Source organism: Argiope bruennichi, chromosome X1 (genome assembly GCF_947563725.1).
Source record: "Argiope bruennichi chromosome X1, qqArgBrue1.1, whole genome shotgun sequence".
In the NCBI taxonomy this organism is placed as follows: Eukaryota; Metazoa; Arthropoda; class Arachnida; order Araneae; family Araneidae; genus Argiope; species Argiope bruennichi.
Genome location: NC_079162.1, coordinates 74,604,137 through 74,619,988, shown reverse-complemented (window position 1 = coordinate 74,619,988; position 15,852 = coordinate 74,604,137). Strand labels below are relative to the sequence as shown.

The window sequence follows — 15,852 nt, the reverse complement described above, 5'->3', positions numbered from 1 at the left end:
CATCCCTGAATAATAACAAGAATAAAATTTGAACTTCAGCGTAATAATAATTCATCTATTGATTAATTTAAGAATGCATACTTAATTTTAAGTATATTTTATACTGTCTCAACTATTTATTTTTACTTTTAGTGATAATTTCAGTGAAGATACAAATATTAAGTTTAATGATCATTCTTACTTTCTTTTTTTTTTTCAATTCTGCATAAAACGAGCTAACTTAACAACGCTTTTCTTCGATTCAGCCTTATTTAAAGGATATAATAAAGAGTGAGTGTTACACATTTTTTATTTCTAGCTGTGATATCTAGCAAAGTTCTTAAAATAATCGTTGACCTCTTGCATTCATTTTCCATGAAATTAAATTTTAAAATAGTAACATTTATTTCTAGTATTTAATATTTTGTATAATGATGGACATTATAACACTGTATTTTACTGTCGGGGTACAATGTTACACTATAGTAACAAGTTATTATAAAAAATAGGAGATTTTATAAAAATTTATTTGGGCTGAAATATAGAGAAATTTAATGATTCCTTAAGCAGGCTTAAAATACCACATTTAATAAATTTCAGTATAATTGAATAGCGTTAAATCTGAGAAAAAAAATACTGTACAGATTGCAGTTGCAGCAGAAACAATGCAACTTCCATATGTCCTTCTTCAGGCACTAATTATTTTTTTTACCTTTGGTCTATTTCTCATGTTTGAATATCTGAAATAAAGTATAAGAAACAATTAATACAAGAAAACTGCTAATGATGTAGTGAAATATTGTAAATATCCCTCCCCCCTCACACACAAAAAGGAAATCATATAAAAAACTTTTGGAAAAATTAACAAATATATTTATTAATGTTATCATACCAGATTCTAATTAAATTAATGCCCCATTTCATTCTATAACACAGAACATTATCTGACATAATTGGTAACAAATTTTTTTTATGACTATATAAGATGAATTTAGATCCATTTTAACTCAACAGATCCTAAATACTGTTAGCTTTAAAGTTAATTTATAATTTATTATAAAATAAGCATTGGTTATGAATAAAGTTAATTTAATTACAAATACTGAATCTTATTTTTAACATGTAAAAATAGAAAATTACTCACAGAAAAGTAACTACTGATGCAAACTCTTCAAACACGCATGGACTCCAGGGAAAACAAGGTCAATAAGATTTTAAATAAACTGAAGCTAATGTTGCCATCCTTTTAAAATGAAATTTACTATAATACTGTGCAATACCTTCCATTGTCTTAATTCAAATAGAATCGTAAAAAAAAAATTAAAAAAAAATTTCGAGATCAAAATCAGATTTTGTAGCCGATAGACATTTCTTAAATACACACAAATTAAAAAGCAGCTTATCAGTTTTAAATAAAAATAGCCCTAAACACAATAAGTATTCAAGAAATCTGTAACATTAAGATTTGATACTGTCAATAATGTGTTTTAATAGAAAACATTATATCCATTTGATTTTACCTACTTTTTAAAAAACTGTCTTCAACTTAACATCTGAATTTGAGATCCAATATCATATTTCATATAATCTTTTAATGTAATGATTTTTAAAAGAGTTAAACTCAGTATTAAAACAATTGAAATGCATAGTTTTATTGAAAACAGGTAAATGGATGAGTTAGTAACATTTTTAAACTGTAATCTTTTCATTTTAGAATGAGCTACAAAATTTACCAGTAAAATAATTAAGTTTATATTACAGTATTATGAAAACTGTGCACAAGATTGAAAAATCTGAAAAAATCTTATATATTGTGAGAATAACAAGTAATAGTTGCTTCAATAAATATAGGCTTTACGAAATAAGCACAACAGAAATTTTTTTTGTATATTGTTGACTGATAATGCAGCAGAAAATGGTCTTTTGAAATAAAATGTTTTTTAAAAAAATGCATTTTAGAGTTATCAATTCAAGTTTTCATCAATTTTTATAATTAAGATAAATTTCACCACAATTATTCCAAAAGTGTTTTTCAACAACTTTTAAAACTGCTTTGAAGTTGAGGCTGGTATCTTTACATATATCTCAATAATAATAATAAAATAACAATGTAACAGGATAAAGGTCAATATCTTTATTAACAGTTGGACTACATCAATATAAGGGATTACAAATGAGTCAAAATATACAAACACCATTTTTTTTTACATGCATGTCAAAGGAATCAAGACTTAAGCTTTATTACAGTAAGAATTTAATATTTTAAGAAAATACAGTCATAGATAAAATAATTATATGATTTGAATTCATTTCTTATGCTAATCTATTTACATAGAATGATGTGTTTGATTCATGTATTAAATTACAGAATTTTTGTTTTTAAAATCTGTAACAAAGTAAAATAGCAATTGATTTAAAAGAAAAAGTACACTTGGACATGCTTTATAATTGTCTGAATGCCCTTCATGTTCTAATACGAAATGAAATAAATAAATGTCTAAAAACAGTATGTCGTCTTATTAGGAAGGGAAAAAAATATTTAATCAAGGAATTAATAGAGCAAACAAATCTATTAGTGCAGAGAATAGAAGCTTATCCTACAGGAAGAAGAAAAAAACATTTCCATTTAATTTAAACCTTTTTAATTGATGAAATTAAAATTTAAAAATAAAAACTGAAGTTTATAAAACATATTACCTTACCAATTTATTGTTAGTTTACTTATAAAATTTTTTTTGAAAACAGACTTCTGAAATAAACTGTTTCTGTAAAATTCTTTTAAGTCAATATTTGGTGAATATTCATTTTATATAGTAGGTGCTTTATCATTTAAACTTTCCAGAGTTAAGACAATATTTATTCAAAAGAATATTTTATAACTTAATAAGTTCATTGACTATCAACTCAAAATACATAAAAATAAAAATTACTTATTACAGTACCTCCTATTTCTAGGAAGTTGAAGAAAATACACATTTCAGTAATGATTGCCAAATAAGAAAAAAAGACATTTAATTCCATCTCTGTTTGTTATATTTTGCTTATGTTGCTTCACTGTTTCTAAATGTGCTTTAATATCTTGATATAAAAATTATCATTAAATGTATAATGCGAACAGATACAAGATTACTTCATATTCTCATAATTAATATTTAGAAACTTTACCTTGTCTTTTCTTCTTTGTTATATAAGTCAATTATAAGATAGGTAAAGTCGACTGTATAATAGGTTTCAATCCAAAAATTAAATATCCAGAATTATAAGAAGTGCATTTATACCCAGATATTATAAGTGAAAGTGCCAGAAAAAAATTTATATATAAAAAAATTATTTAGACAAGTATTAACATCATATTTATTGATAATCATTATGAACTTGGGAATAATACCAAATTTATTCCTAATTGTCTCACATTATTCAAGATTAGTAAACAATTTCAAATTTGATTATAATTGAATCTTTCAGGAGATATATTGTTTTCATTACAATATTTTTAATTTATCCTTTTTATTATCTATTGAAATTCATGATCAGATTAATAAAAAAATTTGAAGAATAAAATTAACAAAATAAGAACATTTTAATCTTTTTATCAATGTAATCTTTACATATTCAATTTTCTTTCTATAAAATAATTATATATGTTTCATATAACCTTCTGCAAAAAGCTTATAAAACAAGTTATTATGCACAATATTACAAAAAGACATACAAAGCATAATAGCCACAAAAATCTTTTACTGTGCCAATTTAAATTTAAAATATATATATATTCGTACGTAAACAACATTAAGAAAAATATTTGACTAAAACATTACATTGAAATTAAATGAATAAGTGTTCTAATTAAACTTATTTTAGTTGTCGTAAAGAAATAATTTATTATTTTTTTATCTTTCAATTTTTAAGACTTCTAAGTTCTAACCCTCAATATAAAATATCACAGATTAAGTTTTTATCCAGTTGAATTAAAATCCACTTTATGTATGACAAACAAAGGAAGACAGTTTGAAATTTAAAAAACAAAATCCAAGTCTATACATATGCACCATATTTATAAATATAACCATGAAAAATGAAATTAAATGTAACTGAAAATCAAATTAGCTGCAAAAACTGAATTCATTACAATGCATTTTATGTAACAAAAAAAAATCACATAAAACTGACCAAAATGAACGCTAAGATAGTTGAAAATGCATTTTGTGCTTTATAAATAAGGGAAAATAACTAGAAATTAAAAAAAAAAAAAATCCAAGTCTATACAAATGTGCCATATTTATAAATATAACCATGAAAATGAAATTAAATATAACTGAACAAGAAAATCAAATTAGCTGCAAAAACTTAATTCATTATAATGCATTGTATGTAACAAACAAAAGATAACTTGAAATAAAAAATCCTATACATGAACACCATATTTATTAATATAGTCATAAAAATGAAATTAAATACTACTGACCAAGATGAACATTACGATAGTTGAAAAATGCATTTTGTGCATCATAAATAAGGGAAGATAACTTGTAATAAAAAGTCCTAGTGTATGCACGAGTATAATATTTATAAATTGAAACTTGAAAATGAAATTAAATACAACTGACCAAGATGGACATCAAGATAGTTGATAAATTCCAAAGAATTATTTTTACTCAGCATCTTCAGGCTCTTCTTTGACCACAGGTTCACTTCGTTTGCTGGGGAAACTATTAATTTTCTGCATTTCTTGCTCGGATTCTGCGATGACTCTCAGGACGTTGCGAACTTGCTCAAGCAATTGTTCTCCTTTGACAACCGCTTCTTCCAATGCCTGGGCAGCCTCATTGTTATCAGCAGTCAAAGATTTTATGCTGGCCTCTTGAAGTTCTGGATACGATTCTTCATTTGGCAAGCTATCAATTAAAATATCAATTTCTTTGGCCGTTCTGGTTATCAAAGTAGCAAAATTCTGACATAAATCTTCAGATGGCGGAGCAGGTTTAGGACCGGCTCTTTCAAACTCCGGAAATATGCTAGGTGTAGCAGTTTGCTGCAATATTCCAATGCTGTTGCATATATTTTCGGCTTGGGCATTCACGGCATCTTGTAGTTGAGTTATGCGATCAGCCATGTTAGAATGATGTAAAAAAATATTTAATTTCCTTTTAATAAATAAATCACTATTGCACGAAGAAATTGCTCGACAATATGTTAATGACAGATATTCAAAATTAAGAAATTTAGTTGTTGCGTTGAAATAAAGCCAATGGTATAGTCCTCTTAAAGTTTTGCGTGTGTTTAGGATACACTCCACCACATGCTATGCGAAACAGCCGGTGAGATAACTAGTAACAAATGGCTGTCAGCCTCCCACGCGTCTGTCACATAAGCTATAGAGACAGTAAACACATGTTTGAACGCCGCGGCTAGATCTAGCAAGGTACCCAAGGAAAAGCAGCCTTTTCCATTGGCTCATACGAGAAATATGTTCCTTGAGAACGATAGAGAAAAGGAACGTGGGATGAATTAGGGTTCAGTAGACAGCGCCGATCAATCCATTAAGGTAACGCTTATGCAGGAACTGTACAGAAGCAAGTATTTGTTTCGTCCAGATCAGCACTTACTATTGTCTGCTCTTTCAGCGCATTTAACCGGAATCACATAACTGGCTGAAAGTAAACCCACCTTGAGACACAGCTGTTTGAAATAAAAATGTGTATTATAAATGACTATAAAATTACTTAATTATACTTAACAATGGAAGGCTTTTTACCTTATTGATGAATCCAACATACAGAGCATATTATTAAAAAAACTGTAAATACATTTCATGAGCAAATGAAATGTTTGCTATTTATGAAAAAGCTGTGCTTACGATGAAATATAAAATTATCAAAATAATAATAGTTTTAGCTGGACTTATTTGTTCTGATAAATAGAAGTGAAAATCACCCATGAATAGTATTAAAAAATGTAGCAAAATATTTCTGTGCATTATTCTTCTATTATATCACAGAGAAAATTTACTAAAGAAGCTTTTACATACCTATTATTGCGAGCAATAATTTTTCTAGTTGTTTATCCGCTATTACCCTTATGTTCTCGGGACAATAGTTGTTCCGTCCCATTCATAGTCACGTGGAGGTAACACAGCCTTCTATTGCACGCTAGAAGTCCAGCACACAGCAGCAGTGAGACAACTATTGGGCGCAATAGTTGCCTTCGTACAAACTCTCCTTAAGAAATTAAGGCAACGAAGTTCCTAAAGAACGCGTTCTATATTACATGTGAAACGATTCTTGATTACCTTTCTGGATTTAACCGTTCAGTTGTAACGCTAAATAAAACTCAAATAATTGCGCATGCGCTCTATGAATAAAAACAAAAGATTCATATCGATTGATCACACCAACATGTATTGAAAAAGGGAAATGTGCTGCAAAATTGCGCTCTGTAATATTTCGGAGCGAAATTTTAAAAAATTGAATTCCAAGTGGTTGTACAGAATGCCATGATTATAATGCTATTTGAGGTATTAAATAAATCAAATATATCCTGTTTTTCTTGTAACATTTTTTTTTCCAGAATACTTAAAAGTCATGGTATTGTTTGCATTTGATTTTATTCTAAATTTACATTAATAGTGTTGAAGTTAGAATTGTACTTTAAAAGACATAACTGCTTAATTAGAGTTCACTGAAACTTTTAACATGCCGAATCAAGGTAGGCACAAGATAATTTTTGTAGGATAGCCCAGAATTTAATATTTTGTCACTGTTTTCCAGCAAACTAATATTAATGTTGAAAGCATGTTTCCCAAAATTATGATAATAATAAAAATTTGTTCCTTTGGAGGCTCAAGAAAAGTGTTTATTTTGTTGTCAAACATTTCTTTTTTGATACACAAGAAATGGAAGAAAAATGAATGAAATATTAATAAATTTTACACCTCAATAAACATTATAGAGGCTTAATAGCTTTCTAAAGTATGTTGTTAAATTAAATACTTTCTTAAGATGTTTATGAATAGGTTCTTTTAAAATAATAGTTTATTATCAAAATTATTCTCCTCATCTGAAGAATTTTTTGGTAGGTTTCATAAATTAAACTAGTATGTCTGATCCCTTTTATGTCCGATTTTTCTGTATCTTGAATAATAAAATATTTTTAAACAACAATACAGTCAAAACTGAAATTTATTAGCTGAGTAATTGTTAATACTATGATGTATCCATCTTTAAAAGCATGTCCTACATGTAATAGAGCACTTTCTGAGAAAGTGTGTTTGTAGTAGGCTTTTTAAATATAATTTTAGTCCTTTTTTTTTTTTTTTTTGAAGTACTAATTGTATTCAAAATCTTAGTCTGTTAGTGTGCAAATTTGATTTTGTAAGTCAAGGAATAATTATCAAAATGAGGCTATGCTATCAAATTTATACATTTTTAAGTTATTCATAAAATTATGTAGAAATATTTAAATTTACAAAAAGTATTTATCTTAATTTAAGAATTATTAAGAATCTTAATTTAAGAATTATTAAGAATATTTATTAATTATTATCACACATCTGAAGTATTCAAAATTAATAAAAAATTTTTTTTTTGGTATCTCTGTATCAAAGGTCAAATTTCATTCCTTTCTTGGTTCAAGGATTATACATTTCAGAAAGTTTCTACTTTGTGCTTTATGAAGGATTAACACACATATTTCTTTACTTTATGTATATAAAAGTAACTAATTCTGAAGTTTATCCAGAGAGACTCTATGTTATGTAAAATTTCCCATTAATCTTTCTTTTAGGTACTGGAAATTATTTAGCATATTTTGAGAAATTTAGAAAACATATATATCTGCATTAATTGATTTTATTTTTGCATAGAGATTAATATTATGTATTTATTTTTTAATGGAACACTAAAGTGTAGCATGATTCATATAGAATAAACTAAGAGATGTATAGTGTCAACAACTACAGATAAAAACTAAGTTTGGATTTTTTTTTTATACAATACAGGGTGATACTGAATTCATGGTGCAAACTTTAATGTTTGGTGCTGAATACTGTAACCATCTTTTATTGTAGAGAAATGTGTGGGCATAAATGATGCAGTAAGGCTCAAATCCAAGAAATAAGAGATCAAGGGGGGGGGATGGAGTTGATGGAATAGAGAGTTTTGGGTTATAATGGATTGAGTGTGGTGAATGAGTCCTTGGGCATCCCTTATCTCCCAATTTATCCAACGTCAGTTACTTTTTATGGCTATATTTGAGGAAGTTTGTTTATGCAACTTCATCTGATTCATATGAGGATCTCGTTGCTTAAATATCCATAACTCCGGCACATGTGCATGAAGTACCTGTCATCTTAGAATGTGTATGTGAATTGCTTCACCACTGCTGTCAATCATGTATCACTAGTAGTGGACTTACTTTTGAACAGTTTTTGTGAACATTACACATGTTAGTGATACTGTCAAAAATCACTTCATCTTTCCTTTAATCTTTTTATTTCCTGTGTTTGCACCTCCCCTTTTCATTTGCAACCAAACATTTCTATACAATACATGATATTTACACTGTACTGCACCAACCTTTAACATTTGTATGATGACTTTGGATCACCCTATATAGAATGTTTTTTCTTTATTGAAATGGAATACTTACTTTATTACAATTTAAAACCTATAGAAATAAAATGAAATCAAAATTTACTATTGAAAGAGTATTGAAATTAAACTCTTTTTTTATTTATTTACCTTTTATGAAATGTAAGCATAATGTCTGTTGTATATAGTTTTGCACTTTCGTTTATAGAAACATTCTTTTTCTATTATCATTAAATTTTTTATTTTAAAATTAAATTGGAGAACAATACTAAAATGCATCTTAAAGTTTGAAGTTCAGAAAATAAAATGCATTTTGAAAGTATTTTGTTTAACTTCCAACAATCAAATAAAATGTAACAGAATTCTCAATATCGCGCATCAGTAGTGTCTCTGTCGTCAGTATTCTTATTTCTTTTTTTTTTTTGTTGATGTCATAATTTAATGAAAACTACCTGTAAAATGTTTTTAAAAAATTGATTTATTAAACTTGCATAGTTTTTGAAAGGTGAAAAAAATTACCCAAAATGAAATATTCTAATTTGCTTCATAATAGAAAACTCATATTGCAAACAAATTCTATTAGATTATATCGGATTTTAGTTATGGAATCTAATGATTCCATAACTAGCATTGCCATTTATTCATCTTATTAGATTTAAGATATATCTTAATTCATTATATAAAGGAGATTCCCCTCCCCATTTTAATGCATTGAGCAAAATTACATTCAAAAGTGGTTGATAATAAATTTAAAACTTGATCAGATGATATTTTTTCAGAGATATTATTTGGGATATTTTAATAATGAAAAAAGATGAGAATCGGACATAATGGCTTGCATTATATCAACTTAAGCATATATTTTTCACTTTATATGCTCTTATACTATAAGTATTTCTAATTTAAGATTTTTTAAAACTTTATTGCAGTATTTTTATTTTGATTCATTTTTAAGAATGGAAGTCTCTACCTGATGAAAGTTATTTTTATAGACATAAATCCATGAGTTAAGTTTATAAATGGTAATGTTATGACAGTTAAAATCTTTTGGTGATGTAAGCAGTACTTATAAGTATGATAAAAGAGATAAATCATATGTTGCACTGTGATTTCGTGAGGCTGCATGATTTTCAGGCATCTAGTATATTTCTCATCATTCTTTTTTAATCTAGTTTTAAGGACACTAAATAAATGCGAACATATTTTACAGTTTGTTGCTGCCCAACCATTAGACTGTTCTCAAGGAATTGATATTCCCTTGCCCTTATCGTTTATGTCAATGTTTTTATCTAGTAATTAGAGCTTCTAAGATATTTTATCATTCTTACCCCCAGGGTAATTTTCATGTCCTATAAAAGTAGATTTTAAAGTTTACTTTGCATTGGATGTTCTAAAACTTTCTAGCATTAACTGAAACGTGTGAAATCTTCAAAATGAGCTGTGCAGATCATGTACCCTGTACCTTCATTAAGATTGATGGGCCAGCTATGTTAAATGAATGAAATTTCCTATCTATTGTAATAAAATTCGTCTTTATTGTTCTTTTTGAAGCAGTAACTGCAACTATATTTAAGAACAATGCCTTGTATACGTACTTTCGTGTGCATATTGCTGTTAGTTATGACAAATTCTTCTTTGCCTGCTAGATATTCTATAAATAAATTTAAAAAAAAAAAAACTTGTGCAGAAGAAATGTACAAAATTCAAAGTTTGCCAGTTGCAAGCATTTACTTTAAGTACAATACTTTAAGATATATTTCCAATTGCAACTGGGTATTAGTTAAGGGGTAATTGGTAAAGCTTATATATATATATATAAATAAATTACTAGAAAATAAAAATATTTAATACATGAAATAGAACTTTTCTGAGGGAAATCTTACATTTTTTTTAAAAAATCATATAGATGTGCTTTTGAGACATTTATGAACAAATGCCTGATTTGTGACAGCACTCTTAAAGGAACAATAGTGAAATATTCCAATAATTCTGACAGATTAATTGGGAGCTTGCTAAACAGGTATATCTTTTGTAGAGATTTAAAATATTTTTATTACTAGAGCAAGCATATTTTTTTATGATAACTTGATCAAACTTTGTCTATTAGTAGATTTCTCACTTTTTACCTAATCATTAATATTATATTGCAGTTATATAAAGTTTTATTATGCGAAGTAATGCTTATTATAAATTGTGACTAAACATGCTGTAACTTTTTTTTTTCTTTTCATTATTTTAATAAATCTCACTTTTAAAAGAAATATTACAGTGTTTTATATCTACAACAAATATAGTAAATACCTATGCTTTTTATGTTAAATTGTTTTTAAATGTGGATTAGTGCAGTTGCTATTATAAATAAGCAATGAATTTTATTTATTTATTTATTTATGTAGGAACTGATTCAGAAAAAGTAGTATTTAGTTTTTCTTAAGTGGGCTGTGCTTTAAAGTATATTTGTTAATTTCATTTTGGGAAAATAAATGTAATAATTGTTCTAATTAAAATTCAGCCAAAAATTTAATCAATAAATAATTATGCCATAGAACTATAATAACATGCTTTAAAAATTAGCATCATGAATTACTTTAAGCATGAAATATAGAATTTTTTGCTCTGATTTTGTTTATTGTTGCTTGTATTAGTTTTAAAACATTTATTGTTTCTCATATATTTATTTATTTTATCATTTTTTTTAAATATTTAAAATTTGGTTTTGTTAGTAAATGTGTCTTTGTCTATAGTAGATATATGTTCCAAGAACTATTTTATGAATACACATTATCTCAATTTTTGTTTGAATGTACTTATAAAAGGGAATAAATGTTTATTTCATTTATGACAAATATAATTTCTGTGATCTTTTTAAATGCAGATGAATATGAGAGCTTTAATTTTTAATTTCAAATTAGAAATAACAGCTGTTCTTCAGTTTTTATAATCCTATGAGTCAGAGCTTTTAATAATCAATAAACAAACATTTTTTACAATTTTTTAATAAATACATTTTGTTCAATAAAAATGATGATAATTGATACATAGGTAAAATATGTATAAACTTTGAAGTCATGAGTAAAACAACCATATAAATACAAAAAGGTGTTGATGTTAAAAATAGTATCACAAGACTACAATTCTTAATTTGAATTGATCTCTTCACCTGCAGATCATTTTAACACAGATACTTCAAAAGCTCTGAACTAATGTAGATGTCCAATGAAATGAAATTTTTTTTTGTTACTTGTCCATGCAATTTAACTGGTAAAGTAGTCATGCTATTTTCAATATAGCTATTTAGCTTTAATACTGGATTTTCTAGTATGGAATTATATGCTCATTACTCTGAATGATAGTTGAAAACCTTCCAGATTGTATGCACTTGCAAACAGGAACTTGTTTCCAAGCCACAAAATTGTTGCATTGTCTGTATCTTCAAAATTTTCTATAAAAAAAAGTATAGACATTAAATATAAAAAGATTACAAAGACCATGGATAAAATCAGAATTTTTAAAATTTAATATCCCTAAAATATCAATTGTTCCTTTTTTTTTTTTTTTTGCATTTTCAATTAATATTTTATTTAGCCTTTTTATGCAATGAGGAACTCAGTGAAAATTTTTTAATAAACTATACTTCTTTTCAAGTATTTATGTTTAATAGTTCATTGCAGTTTGATGATAGTTTTCTCTTTGTCAACACACATTTGAGTCTTGATTCCATTAAAAATCTATTGTTTATCTGTTCTTATAGTATAACACAATGAATATGCAGTATTGTATAATACTGATTAATATTATATAATACACCAAATATTTTACAATATCATTCCATGTTATACAATATCTGTGTGCTACTAGCTTGTACCTCATGCATATTAAATCTGCTTACAAGAAATGCCAGCATTGGTTATACAGTATGGTGTCTGCTGATTTATTATTACCATCATCTAGTGATGGTTTAGAATTATGAGACTCCTTTTTAACAGTTCATGTTGTAATCTCATTATAATCTGAATTTACCTGATATATTTAGTGAATGAAAAATTAGCTTATTCTTTCTTGAGCAGCTTTTTTAGGTATGGAAAATTTTATTATGTATGTGTGTGTGTGTATTTATGTTTTACTGATTTTTTTGAGAGAACCTATTCTATATGCAAGATTTGGCAATGAAAATATTTCTCCTTTAATATTTTATGATAATTTTTATGAATATTTGTTTATTTTTTATTGTCACATTTAGTATATGTTTGTAATAAATAAAACCTGCATATAGAGACCTGTATTTAATTCGAAAAGAATATAAAAATATTTTTGTGCAATGTATTTTACATAAAATGCAATTAAAAAACATAGCATTCTTATTTATTTTCTTAAATTTTGTCTTTAGTTTATGAGCAACTGGTTACCATGCTTCAATGTGATAATGTAAAAAGTAGTGTAAAGCACTAGTAAATTTCTACTGTTGGGCAATATTGAAAATGCTGTATGCTTCATATTTGGAGAAAGGTAATTTATTATTTGTTTTTATTTTTGCTTTTATTTAAATGTATTATAGGATGTTAAGAAAATAATATCTGTCGAAATAAACAAGTTATGTTAATTAGTTTACACTTTCAGTACTACATATTAAATGCATATACTCAGACCTATTAAACATATTTGTTAATTGTGACTATTTTTTGTAAGTTGTCATGAGCTCTAGGATTCAAAAGAGAATCCTTTCTCCATATTTTATATCATATACAAAATATGCATCAGTATAAATGTCACAATATTTTCCCACATAAACATAAAAAGATTTTCTGCTTAATTTTTTAGACCTATGCAAAAAATATGGTGCATTTTCTATCATACTAGAGAAGCAATGTTTTAGTTTTTTCAAAAATATTTTGAAAAAAGAATATGATTAGTACTTTTTTAAAGCTCAATGTGCATTTTAAATGTATGAAAGAGCACTTAAGTATTCCAAGTTTCATAACATGCTGTTGTTTTTCCTCCTATGAGCGGAGACATAGCTAGTTTCTCTCTCTCTCTCTCTCTCTCTCTCTTTTTTTTTTTTTGGATGGGGGAGGGAGTTGTGGAACAGTGAAAATGTTGACTCTAGTAATGAATCTTGCTGACTTAAAGTATATTTATGGTGTCTAATATATAAATGTGCTCATACTTAAAGCTATGTCATTTTCAGTTACATTTAATTGTTAATGAAAATTTGAAAATTATATTGCAAATAAAGTATCATATATAATCAAAAATAATAAAAATAATAGTAGAGGCGGAAAAAAAAGAACAGGGAAATTTATGCATTATAGGCCTTATACTGTTTTTCTTTAAAATGAAAATTAGTTTACCATTTCACTTTAAGAAGTTTTAAATGAGACTCTTTGCTCAGATTATCGCAAATGTCACTTGTATGATATGTCTTGAATGAAAAAGAACTATAATTAATTCAAACATTCATAACTTATATTTATTTCAATATGATTGAAAACCAACTTCAGAATTATTAACAAGATTAGTAGAATTATCTTTTGCAAGATTCTGAGGATGAAGGTAATGCTAGAATGATAAGAGCAATTTTCAAAGCTGAAGATGGAATAGTTTGTAGTTGAAATACTACTTTTGAAATAACTACAATATTTAAGCATTTTTTCTTTAAATTGAATTTAGAAGCATTTTAATTCAACATGTAGACATTCTACTGAAATGATTTGTAAATGAGATTCGATCTTTATTTTTATGATTAAGTTGATTTATTATTTTTCTTTGATGGAAATGGCAATTTTTTTAAAGGTTTCAGATATTGAAAAACTAAATTAAATCTGTTCAAATCAAAGTAAATAATCAAATTATTCTATCATTATTATGCCCATATATATATATATATATATATATATATATATATATATATATATTATCTAAGTATATTCAGTGCATAGAGGTAAAGTTTTTATAAAATTTTTATTAAACACAATGTTAATTATTTGTATGCACTGAATGCAATAAGATAAGATGAAAAAACAACCTTCTCTAATACAATACAGTTAAAAATAGATTTTGTGGATTAGTATACAGTTTTCTACTATAATTGAAATGCATTGTAGTTATTGAATTAGATGTTTAAGAAATAATCACTATTTGAGAAATCATCATTTTGGCCATTACAAAATAATAATCAATTGCTTTGCTATGACCAGAAAAGTTAAAGACTTTGTGAAAAAGAGAATGAATGATAATAATGATGATAATATTGCAAAAAAAAAGCACATTCAAAATATTACTTTATTTAAAACTACTTTATTTTTTAGTTTAGTAGAATATAGTCAGTTTAAATGTAGTAAAATTTCTGAATGAATTATTTTAGATTTCAAGTCTTATTTTTAATTTTATTATTTATTCTCCTTAATTTTAAATTGAAGCTCGTACAGGAAATGTTTCTACATTTCAAAGAAATTTAATTAAAAAAAAAATCTTTTCAAGCTTATTTTAAGATTTTGTTTCATAGCAACAAATTTTATAATGATGGAACTCACTTCTATTATAAAACAATTTTTAACTTCTCCATTTAGAAATTATGCAATGCTTTGTTTCTGAGAAAGTATAGTAAAATTGAATTGGATGTAAGAATACAAGAAAATAACAAACATAAGAGTGCCAAATTTTTTTGTTTACTTGCTATACCAATTGGGTAAAGCCAGATTTTAATCATTGCAGCTCATAGATGATAATATGAAAGTTCAGGGTGAAAGAGAGGGGAAAGTATGGACAGAAAAGGGATTTTCTGTTACATTTTCTTCTCTAGTCACTAAATAAAACTTTTAGTGATGTTTCAAGTGAATTAAGGGATTTAGAAATTATTATGCTTTGGTCGCTAAAGATTGAATGCACTGGCATGTTTAAATGATAAAAACAATTCAGAAATAAATTCAATTTTTAGATTATCTATTGAATCAATCAAAATGTTTTTGAATGTTGAAAAATATTTCAATATTATTTTAATAGGGAATTTAAGGAACCAGAGAAAAAATTCCAATTGCTAATATTTTCAGTTAGCTATAACCCCTTTTCAATATTAGCAATGATATTTATTTTAAATTGATTGTGTTTGAGAACATTTTTAATTCCTTACTCATTTAACCTGATTTAACTAACTGGATATAAAATTATAGATTATAAACAGAACATCTGAACAATTTTAATGTGCAAATGAAAAGTGAAATATGAGCTCCAGGTTCATTATTGACTTCCTTATGTTTATTAAATAATGTTTTCAATCAGTATCTCAATT

The 15,852-nt window shown here is 26.2% G+C and overlaps 2 protein-coding genes and 1 long non-coding RNA gene across 5 annotated transcripts in view; 1 reads left to right on the top strand and 2 right to left on the bottom strand.

The window, feature by feature from the left end:
• Window positions 1-638: 638 nt before the first annotated feature.
• LOC129958106 (mediator of RNA polymerase II transcription subunit 21-like) lies at window positions 639-5,345 on the bottom strand. The gene is made up of 2 exons (XM_056070300.1): window positions 4,587-5,345; window positions 639-719 (listed from the first exon to the last, which is right to left on the bottom strand). The coding sequence occupies exon 1, from the start codon at window positions 5,090-5,092 to the stop codon at window positions 4,631-4,633; it is 462 nt and encodes a 153-aa protein (XP_055926275.1). The 5' UTR covers window positions 5,093-5,345; the 3' UTR covers window positions 639-719; window positions 4,587-4,630.
• Window positions 5,346-6,354: 1,009 nt separating this feature from the next.
• The window catches only part of LOC129958589 (uncharacterized), a 172,613-nt gene continuing 163,115 nt past the window's right edge, over window positions 6,355-15,852 (top strand). For 2 of the 3 annotated variants that reach the window (XR_008783249.1, XR_008783248.1), the window contains exons 1-2: window positions 6,366-6,493; window positions 12,955-13,073. This is a non-coding gene — a long non-coding RNA (uncharacterized LOC129958589). Of the gene's footprint in view, window positions 6,494-12,954; window positions 13,074-15,852 lie in introns of all 3 variants that reach the window. The other variant, XR_008783247.1, reaches the window with a different exon arrangement.
• Window positions 11,592-15,852, bottom strand: part of LOC129958588 (ileal sodium/bile acid cotransporter-like) — a 99,541-nt gene continuing 95,280 nt past the window's right edge. The window contains exon 7 of the mRNA XM_056071170.1: window positions 11,592-12,009. The gene's annotated coding sequence lies outside the window, so the exon portion shown is untranslated. The remainder of the gene's footprint in view (window positions 12,010-15,852) is intronic.

Bases quoted from the DNA above. Each gene is read 5' to 3' on its own strand.
- LOC129958106 (XM_056070300.1), bottom strand. From the start codon at position 5,092: ATGGCTGATCGCATAACTCAACTACAAGATGCCGTGAATGCCCAAGCC.